Here is a 12668-nt window from a genome sequence, read left to right on the forward strand (position 1 = left end):
TTTTAAAAGGTATAGATAATTCCTTTATATATTATGTAGTTGCCATATAGTTGCTGTATGGTTGAAGCATGTTTGTTGTACAAGGTTTTGAAATATTGACATTGTTTTTTTTGGTACTGGAGAGTATGTGGGGAAAAATAATTAAAACCTCTCAAATCATATATGCAGAGAGACAAAGAGGATATATTGGCTTGCATTTTGTAACAATTATAATTTATAGTCTGCAGAGCATATTTGCAACACATTAAAATCTGGATGTAGTAAGCAATTGTTATGAAATGTTTAATCTGCTAAATTTAGAATTCCATGGGCTATACTTACATATACTAAAGACTGCATATTTCATGTATAGTAAACCCAGAGTATTGATTCTGCTTAATGATTGGTATTCACTAAGTTACATAGCTGGGTTTAGTATATTAATGTTTATGGAATTATTATCATGTTTGTTAATTCCTTATGAAATAAGCAGTCCTCTAGTCTAATCCACTGTTCCAATGACCTGAATCATGCTCCTTAACTGTCATTTAAGTAAGAAGTTTGAATTTTGAGATACAAAAGAAAGGATTTAGATTCAACCATAAAGAAAAACCGTATTTTTATTTATTGGTAAAAGTTATAATACCAGAAGTAGAAGGTAGGTTACTCCTGTAACATTGTAATGATGCCTAGCAAAAGAGTTATTGTTCCAGGTTTTAGAGACTTTGATAACTTTTTCATTGTTCCTGTGTCTGGATGATGCATCATCCTTTTTTTAATTTCCAGTGTTTTATATTCTAGAAGTTTGCGCTGTGGTGCATGTGTTGTACTGGATACTGTTCTTTGATGCTAAAACACATTAACCTTTAGAATACATGACTTGCGTAGAGTAGGAGTGGTCTAAAAATCTTTTCTCCACACTCTCTTTCCTCTAATACATAGATGAAGAGATACTTTTTGAGAACTTTCTAACTGGTTAGTACAAAACTGCCATGGGTGATGAACTTCACTAGAAGTTTTGGAAAAGCAATGCACATTGACTGGAAAAACAAAGTGGGATTTATGTGTGGAAATGGGCTGATCAGTCCCAGTGTGACTGCAGCTAGTTTGATGGTACTTAAACAGCCTGCCTGAGAACACATGCTAGGTCAAACCAAAGATCTCTGTAGCCCTGCACACAGACTTCGACAGTGGTCCATTGCAAATAGCTGGGGAGAAAATGTAAGGATATGAAGTAATTGAAGTAATGCTTCTTTGGCATATTCTCCAGACTTTCAGCAGTCTTAGGTTTAGGGACTTTCTGAACCAGAACTTTTCACTGACCGGCTATCAGGCCTGCTATCAGTGAACTTGCTGGCTAGCCAGCAATTCTGAGATGGGTGAGCACCTGAGAGGCAAAAGAACTGGTGTGTTTGGCATGTGTGTGATCCAGGTATCACTGCTGGAAATGTGGAAAAATGTGAGTGATCCACACCACACTTTCTGCAGAGTTCCATTTTGCTTAGAAACAGTATTTATTGATCTTACTTTATAGTCACCTGAAAATCAGGTGTCATTTCAAAGCTAGTCATCTTAGTTCGGTAGTAGCATGCTTGTTCAACAGTGAAAAACAAAGCATTACAGAGGCTTATTCTTCCAAATTATAGTAGCCATCTTCTCAAGATATACTGAATTATCCTCCAGAAGGCCTATTTGTCTTAGTTCATGAAAGAGGCAGCTTAGATGACTGTGTTCAACCAAATTCTTACCTTTTCAATGGCTGATGCTGAAATTGAAGAGTTTCATCCTTTTAGCTCTATTAGAGCCCACAGACAGACATGTAATATGCTAGGATGAAGATGAATCTGTCTGTATTATTCTTGTGTATCAAACAGAAATTTTAGTGCTGCAAAGATGAATGCACAATAATAACCTGCACAATTGCTTTGGTCTATATTATTTCCAGTCTCTGTCAACTCTCCTGACATAGGGAAGTATGTTTAGACTGAGGAGATAGTTTAACAAGAGTTAATATAATGCTGTAGTTCAGTCATATTTCTTTGTGGCCATCTCTCAGAAGAGAACAGTGTTCAAAAGGACACTCCAAAATGATAAACAAACAATTACAAATGGCATGTGCTCTGTCAAGAAACCTGATTTTGCTGGTTCTAGATTAAATTACAGTATCAATTTCTGAAATAAATCTATGAATAGACTAATTGAAGATTAGTGTCTCTACTTGGTTAAAAAAATTAAAATTTATCAGTCGGTATGTTTGTGGTATGCAAGGTTATCAAGCAAACCTGGGTTCCTTTAGTCAGGCATTGAGTTTATCCACCTGAACCTGTTATTGTGAAGTACTAATTTCAGTATTGGAATACTTTCTTTCCTAGTTCTTCTACTGAGTTACTGAGTACTTTTGTCTGTGTGACCAAGGAGAGGTAGACTAGGAAGGTAATTGTGGTGAGTTGCCCCATCTGGCACTCACCAAAGCCACCTTGCTCCCTCTCATCCTCCTCCGAGGGACAAGGGAGAAAATAGGAAGCTTAGGAAGGAGAAGTGTGTGGGCTGACATAAAGACAGGAAGTTTGCTTACTAACTACCATTACAGGCAAAGCAGACTCAGCATGGGTAATTTAATTTAATTTATTGCCAATTGAAAAAAAAAAAAAAGAGTACAAAGTTGAGTATCAGGAAACAAAACCAATAAAAGAAACAGTTGTAATCCTAATAATACAGTCAGAACATGCTCTGTTAGTCCACTGGCAAAACCAACTGCACCCGAATACATCAGTTGATATAGCTTATGGTTCAGGAAATCAAATTGGTTGTATCTGTTTAAGGGGACTTTAGGCTTGTGATAGAGCTGTGATGATCCCCACCGTGCTTCTAGTTTAGTACATGTACTTGTAGAAATTGAGTTTGAGATGACAAAGAAGAAAAGAGATTACATTTTTCATTTTCTTACAGAGCATTTCAGTTTATAACCATTTATGCAGCAACTTGCATTTCATTTATTCTAGTGTTTTCAAACAGTCTTTTAATGTGTTTAATCCATTCAGAAGGTTCTGTTACAGAACTTTGAAAAGTTTTTAGACTGAAGTTTCAGAGATTATGGAATTTACAGATGTTAGCTGGCTTAGAGATTGTTTGGAAAATCTCAATTGTCAGTGAAAGGATTACAGTAACAGAACTGAGAAATTCTCTTGAACAAAAGCTGTAAGTTCAAAGAGCACATGAAAATGTCATTGCAGACTATGTCTTGATATAATTCTTTTTATAACATTTTTCTACCTAGTTAGAAGCTCCATATTGATTCCAATATTGATGATAAAACCATGTCATAAAACTCCCAGATTTTTTTTGTATGCTTTCTTTCCTTCTTTCCTTCTTGAACAAGCAAGGAAATGCTAGATGATGGCAACTTATAGAAAATTTATAAGATTATCTAAAACTTAAAGATTATCTAAAAACCAACCAACCAAATTAACTATGTATAAGATGGTTTATACACCTAAAAATTAAAGTGACTATCCTCCATATAATGTACAAGATCTTCTCCCCATTATATATTCCAGTGGCAACAGTCCTACCTTGTTCTAATACAATTACCCTAGATAACTCTGCTTCTTGTCTATTATGCGACATCATTTTGGCTTAAGTCTCCCTTTGTGGTTAATTATTGATTAATTATCTATTAATTATCATAGAAGAAGGCTGTTCATGCTAACCCACTTGCCTACATTAACATAAAATTTCTTGCATTGTCCTGTAGTTGAATTTCCAATTGCAGTGTTTGACTTCATCTTTTGACTAATATAAGTACATTTGAATATTAACAGATTTTTTTTTTTTCTAAAAAGTCACTGCTGGCAACATTCTACTTCAATTTGTTTTATTCTTCACAGTGTCTTCTTGACCCTGAGTCATGGTGAACTGTTTATAGCGATTTTTAATCTGCTTTTTCTCTCTTGTAATCATTCTAATTTTTGATGTAATATGAGTTATATGCTGCATATTATCACTTAAAGTGCTGTGTGCAAATGCACATAACTTATAGGATACTCTTTACATCAAAACGTGGAACACTTCTGGTTTAGTCATAACATTACTATCCTTTTTAGTTCAAAAAAGTATCTGAGGAAATGCATTATGTTATTTACAACATAAGTCTCTTTTGCAACACCCAAAAAATTAATTGAGGAGCTTAGAGATAAATTTTAAAAACAGTGTTTCTAGTATGCATGGTATAGTTAGCATGAAAGTGGTGAAATTAAATGGAAAAGCTTAAATTTCACAAGAAAAAAAATCCTGGATCTTCACAATTTAAAAGAAATATCACGAGTAATAAAAAGCTTTAAGTGACAGCGTCTAGTTTTTGTAATATTTTAATTCATTTGGCTTATGCTTTAATTTCTTCTTCTCTTTATGATTGAATTTTAAGATAATTGTGTCCAAAGGAATTTGAGAAGTTTGGGACAATAGCAAAAATACACTCAAAAAGAAAACTTGTGTTTTGTTAAATTCTGAGTCTGGGTAAAATGTGGATTAGTCATTTCTGCTTGTGGATGTCACAGCTATTTCATTTATTTTACTGTCCAATCACTGATGTCTCTTATTCTCTGACATGTAAGTATTGTCAACATTCATGAACAGAGTTGGATAACGGTTTTTCTGTTCTACAGTTCAAGTCAAGGCAAAAGGCAAATAAAAAATATATACATTTGGCTCTTCGATCTTTTGTCCATGTCACATTTGGTAAATAAATTTATGACAAAATCTTAGGTCAATCGTAGCAGTAAACAGAGGATTTTATTTTCACTGGTGTTCCTCCAGACATTTTACATCAAAATATATGAAACAGAATATAATTAGAAAAGAAATTGTGTATCACAGAATCAGAGAATCACAGAATTGTAGGGAATGGAAGGGACCTCAAGAGATCATTGGGTCCAACCCCCCTGCCAAAGCAGGTTCCCTAGAGCAGGTTGCACAGGTAGGCGTCCAGATGGGCCTTGAATATCTCCAGAGAAGATTCACAACCTCCCTGGGCAGCCTGTTCCCGTGCTCTGTCACTCTCACCGTGAAGAAGTTCTTTTGCATGTTGGTGCGGAACTTCCTGTGCTCCATTTTGTGGCCATTGCCCCTTGTCCTGTCCCCGTAAACCACTGAAAAGAGGTTGGCCAAATCCCTCTATCTCCCACACCTCGGGTATTTGTATATTCCATTGCAAAATGTTGAAAATAATTCTTTTAATTTTTGCAGACTGAGGGTTTCATCAAAATAAAGAGTTTTGTCCATGTTCCTTTTTCCAATGGGAAGCTACTTTGACACCAATATTCCAACGAATTCTTCTTAGTAGGGGCTTTTTGCTGCTTCTAATTTGGACTGCACCTTTATAAAACAGTGTTTGTGTTTCAGTTCTGTTTTCAACAGTAGTTCTTAACCTGAATAGAAATCAATGTTAGCTATGGCTCTTGCTTCTGTTTAAGTAAACTATATATATAATCCTGGCTTTATTATAACAAGTGGTCAAACTCAAATAACTGAGAAGAAAATTAGATTTTTTCTTAACGAAGTTTGACATCTGGGCTTTATCTCATAGCGGAATGCACTATTTATTCCCACACTGAGTCCACTTCTCCTTTCAAAGGAATTGTGCACATATTTTGGCAAAGAGTTGCTGTATACTCCATGACATTGTCTCATTTGCACTGTCAGAGGCCAGACAATTATTTTTTAAGATGTTTGTGTTCTCAGCTCCTGGGGCTGATTCCTTGTTAATTCTTCTGGATGTACAACACAGCCAAAATCATCCAAAATGTTGGCATTGTCGTTTTTCAGAAGTCTGATGTGTCAGTAAGGAAAATATCTCCATGCATGTAAAAATATGTTTACTCTTCTGTGTGAATGAAAAGTATTGTATATAGTGGCAGTGATTTTGAGAGTCTGCTGCTTTTTTTTTTTTTTTTTTTTGATACCACAAATTCAAAGCAGCTTTTAGTCATAAAAGCCAGGGTATTGTCTGATTCAAAAAAAAAAAAAAAAAAAAAGGCAAGCTAATTGTTGGATTTTAATTTTATTAACTGTAATGGTAATATCTGTATTGGATTATTTTATAATATATTACTTTTCAAAACGGTATTGTGTACGTTAATTGTGCATTTAAAATTCAGTTTTCAAATTGCCTATTGATTTGCCAGCCTAGCACTGTCAAGTACAGGCTCATGCATATTCTGTTTGGCTTGCTTCGTTCTGATTCAGAAGGGATATGCATAAAGGTGAATTTTAAATCAAAGTGTTTTGCTCTACATCTTTGGGAACAGACCAACCCAGGTGAACAGTTTATTTTTATATTATACCAGTTTCTGTACTCGGACCAGAACCAGTGCCTCAGCCCTGAATTGTACCTTAGCTCTGTGTTTGTGCCATCCACATTGGGCAATCTTTTGTTTGTCTGACATCTTCAGCAGGAGTCTAATTGCTTTATTGATTCTCTTTGTAGCAATCCCCTGGCTTTACCGATTGCCAAGCAAGACAGTTTGCTGGAGAAAGACACCATGTTTAAAGATGCAGCTAAAGGTTTATGTAAGCAGCAATCTCAAGACAGTGCATCTGAAAACGTCACGGTGAACAGTACAGCCAAACTTGAACAGGTAATAGCATGCAAATTCCTGAAATGTTTTTAGTGCTTAGGTCTGGAAATTGCAAACTTAATGAAGCCAAAGAAGGTGGTAGATTTTTTTCACTTCATCACACAGCAACATGATATTGACTGTGGAGCCTTGTCTCCTCAATCGCTCCCTGCGATCATGATCTGGCCCTGCAAAGAGTTCCCTCTCTGCAAAGGGACCAGCTCTTGGAGACAGGTTGGGGGCTGTGGCCATCAGAGGGTTCCGAGCTGCTCAGGCTCTATTTATTGATGGTTCACAGCGGGGAAGGGACAACTCTTAGCTCTGCCCAAAGTGTGCTGTAGGCTCCAGGTTGGGTTTACAAAGGAAAGAAACACAACCTGGGAGACTGCAAAAACAAAAAGGAATGTCTAGGGAATATTAAGTTGCAAAATAAATGACTCTAATTCAAAGATAGGAATTGCCAGATTTACAGCTGCAGTTTTAAATCCCTTTCATGTGCTAATGCATTGGGATACAGGCACTGATTATTTAAGTACCTTTTACAGTTTTCTCCAAAGGATCACAGTCTCATTCAGTGCATAGGGTGGGTGCAAAAGGAGGCAATTACCTGTTGCTTATAAATCTGGCATGTCCTAACTTTGAATGTTTACAATGTAAGTATTGTTTTTTTTTTTTTTTTTTTTTTTGGGGGGGGGGGGGAAGGGTCGGAGGGTGGGGGTACAAGGGGCTTTATTTTTTGTTACATGTATTTGGGAAACATATATTCCAGAAGTATTTAGCCATTTGAGAAAGAAATCTACTTAGAATTGGGAGGGAGAATTCTCTTTTAAAATCACTTATTGTGAGTTTGAAACATAACAAAGGAGCAAAATGCTGATTTCATTTAAACCACGTTCAGTTCAAAAAAACTGCATGCCTGCCTTGGCAGAAGCACGCATACTCCAATGCTTGTTGAATACGTTTCAGAGGAATGTTGTGTTAATTATATGAGATCAATCAGTGAGTTCATATGTCAGTCATATTAATCTGCCTCCAAAAGTGCTCAGCTTTGGAATCCCATAGAGCATGCAGTTCCCTATTCAGTCACTTCCATCAGAAGATACCACAAAATGTTTTGCACTTGGCTTACACCTTGTTTTCATTTCATCCAAATTCTGGCCTTGCTGACTGTGCACTTATGTGACGAAAACACAGTCAATCCAAAAGAGGAGCAATGCCGGTAGGAAAATTAAATGCTTGCAACCGCATTAGGAGGAACCCCTCCTATCTTTGTAAGGAAAGGGGAAATTGTTTAACTCGGTCTTGCTGAAAATATCACTTGATTCTCTATGTTTTGAAGTGTGGACAAGAACATACGTACTTCCTTCTGCTTGATTCTATTTTGGTACACATCTCTCCAAAGTTATTTGAGTTTTCTTTATCTCTAGGCTAGACTTTTGCTTTATAGTCTGTGCAGTAAAATATATGCAGAAGCTGATCAGAAGAAGAGCAGCTGATCTTCCGGGAGAGAAAGACCAACCAGAGGTCTTCACTCTGGTAGTTTACCCTTCCACCATGATGTTCCAAAGTCATTTCAGGGTCCTAGGGCAGATCTTCTAAACATTACTCGCATGTTTTGTCAAAACAAGGATATGAGCTTTTTTTTCTTTTTTTTTTTTTTTTTTGAAGATACATGATTGTCAGCCTGGAAACTGGACTTTCCATCACAGATATTTCTTGTTTCAGCATGTTCTTGATATATATATTTCTTTAGTATTATTGTTATTTATTGGAAGTCTGTGTTTTGTTTTTTTTTTGTTTGTTTGTTTTGTTTTGTTTTTTCAGGACATTTGGCTTGCAGTTATTTAATCATATTTCTTACTATGAGCAGTGCTTTGTTTCTTTGTTTCTTTCATTCTTCCAAGGAGCTATTTATCACAAGCTGACTTCTGGCCGTAAAAATGGAAGCATCAAAAACTGCCATAGTTGAAAAAAAGCCATCAAGACCAAAATTTCTGTGTACTTTGAACATTTTAATTTTTTTTTTTAGTGTAGCAGCAGCGTTTTTGTAAACCTGTGATGAGGAGGATTTTATTCTGTATTACTTGGCATGCTTTATGAACTGTAGGTGGTTACATATCATAACCTTATTGGTGTATATAATATATAGATCTGAATTTTTAGAGTTGGTGTTTCCAAGTAACCCATTTAATTTTTATTCTTTTTTGCTCAACTTGGAAATTACAATTTTTATTTAGTGCTGATACCAAAGGAAAGCTTTGAATAACCCCTTCTCCCTACCCCTGCCTCCTAGGTATACTAATTTTAATGAGTTTTGCTATCTTTTATTCTTACCAGTTGCATTCTCAACTACATTCAAAGTAATCATGTTCTGTTTAATTTTTCAGTAGGGTATGTGGAGTCATTGCCTGGATTTTATGTTCATATATTATTGAAATAGATCAGCATGATATTTCCTATGCTGTGTGTCAGAAGTATCATACATTCTTAGGCAATATGGCATGCAGATCAGGCCTTTACTGGAGGATCAGGGAAAAAAAAATCATCTTATTACATCTGAAACATGCATTTTTAATAGAGAAGCTTGTAATTTTTTGGTTTTGAGAAAACTAAGAGCTCAGATTTATATGTATCCTCCATCTTTTTAACTGAAAAAAAAAGGAAAAGAACCTTAACAAAATATTGTTTTTCATAAAGCAAGATTTTTGTTGCATGAAGTATAGGAGATGGCTATCAAATGACTACACCGATAAAGCATTTTGGGTGTCTCTTGGCTTGTGTTAGCTTTTGCTTTTTTCTAGGTAAAAGCTGTTCTTTGATCATAAGTAATTTCAAGGTCTGTGCTGCTAAACAAAGAAAGCAATATGAATAATTTCCAGAATTTTAGCATAGCTGGCAATTTTATTTCTTCTCAGCTGGAAGGATACTTTTCTGATTGGTCTGGAATTAAATTGTGTGCTTCATTTTCATTCTACAAAGAAATACAGATTAAATCTTTTTTTTTTTTTTTTAAATTAGGTCTTTTTTAATGTTTTATCTTTGGCTTATAATTCTTGTTTGCATATTTTAGGCCATATGAAACATGTGACAGAATATCCTCAGATGCCCTTCTTATTGTTCTAGTATCACTTACCACATACACAAGGGACAATTGTGTGTATCATATTATTACACATAAAACCTATAATGCATACATAGTTTAGTGACACAAGGAATTAAAAAAATAAAAATCATTAGAGACCATTATCTGAGCAGACAGTGAATATTGTTAAGTGAACGTAAGTGAAAGGAATGAATAGGGATCTTCGTTGTTAACGTTACAGTAATCTCAAAACTAATAACTTCATATGGCATAGTTGTCTTAGAACTTATGCTGTATTTATAACTGATTTTCTTTTATTCTTGTCTTGGAAAATATGCATTGTGGAATAAGTATGATAAATACATCAAGGTGAATAAACAGAGAAAACTCATCAGTATGCTAAAAAAGTAGATGATAAGAATAGAATTTGTAGACATCCACAAATAGGTTATTAATAATGTAAATACTGTTTATGGCCAGGTTCAATCATTTGTGAATTTAATGCGTTTAGAATTTCTTCTCATTCTAGTACCCCAGTTTACAGTTTCTATGTGATTTTCTTGCTCATTGAGCTGTGAATTTTAGTGCAAAGGCTCTGTTACAGAATATTGAACCACCAAACCCTAAACTTTTTATTTGTACATTTTAGAAAAATATGTTGATGGTGAAAGACTTGGGTTCCCTTACTTGTGCATCCAGGAGTTTAACTGAGCACTTTACATTTCTAAACATCAATCTATGGAATCAGCATCTTTGGCTATACGTATATTATGAAATAAAACAAGCAAGAGCCTGTTCTCTAGCCTAGGGCTATGTGGGATGGCCCAGTGAACATCTATCATCCTTAAGACAAAACTATTTTCTACCTCAAAAGATGGGTCTGTGTCCAAATTGCCTTTTGGAAATGACCATTGATGGCATACCTGAATGGTGCCCAGGTACCCAAATGGTACTCATATGCATGAGTTCTAGCTGGGCCCAGAACATACAAAGAAGTTTATTAACTTTGCAGAAAATATGGACAACCACAGGCCAATACTCTAATCCAACTGACTTTTTATTTAGAAATAAAGACATTTATTTATAGCCTAGTGTAGATTTCATCTTTATATGGAATGAGAGCTTCGGAAAGTAAATTAAGAGAAACTTATTTCATGGCACAGTCTTGATAGGGCACAAGGGAACATAGTAAAGACCTGTGCCCATTTTGATGCTGCAAGCCAGGTGGACACCCTGGTAAGGGAAGGAGGCTGCAGGCTTCTGTCTTTCATCTGCTGTCCGGCTAGCCTGCCATCCAACTGCCATGAAAATAAAAATAAAAAAAATTTAAAAAAGGGAAGAAATGCTATCTTTTATGTGACAGAAAAATCTACATTCACTTTAGTGGGATGAGGAATATACCTACAGAATAAGCAGTCAGAAAGACACAGACAAATGTAGCGGGCAACCTGCGGACCCCAACTGTTTATGTCTGGCTTGTTCAAACTCATGTTCTGCTTTCTGAACCTGAAAGTACAAATATTTTGAGAAGCAAGTCAGCATTTTTCCTTTTTTCCTGTCTATTTGGGAATATCCATAATAAGATTTTGATAGTTCTCAGCACTCCATCGTTTCAGAGTACATCTTTTCTGAAAAAGACTGAATTAGGAAAATGAGGGCTGTGGAAAGGTACATTGTGAAATATTCAATTGGCATATGTACATATCTCTACAGTTTATATGTTGCAGTAAATAAATCTTACATGTACATCTAACAATAGTCATTACATCAGCTAAATCTAGGAAATTAAGTCCTTGACATACTCACTCATTTGTACATTTGTAGATTTATTGCTTTCTGGATTAATGAAATGAGAGTTGTTTTTTTGTTTTGTTTTGTTTTTGTTTTGTTTTTCCACAATTTTATGGGGAAAGCAGGAAATAGAAAGCATCATAAAAGTGTACTTGGGCACTTCTGCCTTCTTGTTTTTCTATGTATTTGCAGCTGGTCTAATACTGACTATAACAACTATGATAAAGGCATAGAAGCCTGTGAAGCATATAAATTTTGTATTTTGGTGTCTGTTTTCCAACATATGAAAATATGAACTGAGAACTTAGCATTGTTGCAAACAAAAGAAAAGAAAGAAGCCCCAAGATATTTGTTAGGGTTCAAAAGGTGAACAATTTTTATCTTTCTGCTCCTAAATAATCTTTGTCTTGAACTTGTTTGGATCATTTTCAAAAGAATCCAAAAGTGAGATGATTTTTTTTTTCTAAGGGCTTCCCCCCTGAGGTGCTGGTTTCCCAGCTGTTTAATCTTTTATTGAAAATCCATGGATATAAGAAATAAAGTTAAAATTGATTAAAAGTTGGGGGGGGTGGGGGGAAGTCTTCACTTGATCTATTCAGGCTGTACCTTTCATAGAGCTACTGTTGTAAGGTACATTTTCCTTACATTTTTTATGGGTTGGTACTTTGTCTAGTTCAACATCTGTTGCAGATAGAATGCAGATTAGATGTCTGACTTCCATGTTTTAGTGTATGAATGGAAAAACAGTGAAAAAGCTTTTGTTAATATTCATGCTGCTACATGCATGTGAGGTTTAGTAGTCATCATTTATTGCCTGTTTGTAGAGCTGATAAAGACAGGAGACAGCTTTCTGTGAGGAGTTTGCCTGTTACCTCATATACTTGCTTTAGGCAGTATTTTCTACTGAGTGTATTTGTCTTTAGAGGAATAGTAAGGAAATATTTAAAGATGAGAGCAGAGGTTCCCACATTTTTCCAGGCACTGTATCAGTCCCAAAATGGAAGCTTGCCAGAGCCCCTAGTATTATTTTGAATATCTTCAGCATAGAGCTGATACAAGAAACATGAATGTAATGGTAGCCATAGCACTTGAGGTCGAGAAAAGAGTAAAAGTGTGCTTTCCACAAATAAAAGGTGCTCCATAAATTATGGGGCAACAGAAACCGGGAGCTTACAACCCCTGCTGCAGATATGTTTCATCTG

General features: G+C 35.5%; 1 protein-coding gene across 6 annotated transcripts in view; it reads left to right on the forward strand.

Moving 5' to 3' along the window:
• The window catches only part of MYO16 (myosin XVI), a 385412-nt gene that overhangs the window by 192712 nt on the left and 180032 nt on the right, over positions 1-12668 (forward strand). For all 6 annotated transcript variants that reach the window (XM_083834843.1, XM_083834844.1, XM_083834845.1 and 3 more), the window contains one exon: positions 6464-6614. In XM_083834843.1, coding sequence (XP_083690969.1) covers positions 6464-6614 — 151 coding nt within the window. The remainder of the gene's footprint in view (positions 1-6463; positions 6615-12668) is intronic.

Source organism: Anser anser (genome assembly GCF_964211835.1).
Source record: "Anser anser genome assembly, chromosome: 1".
Classification (NCBI taxonomy): Eukaryota; Metazoa; Chordata; class Aves; order Anseriformes; family Anatidae; genus Anser; species Anser anser.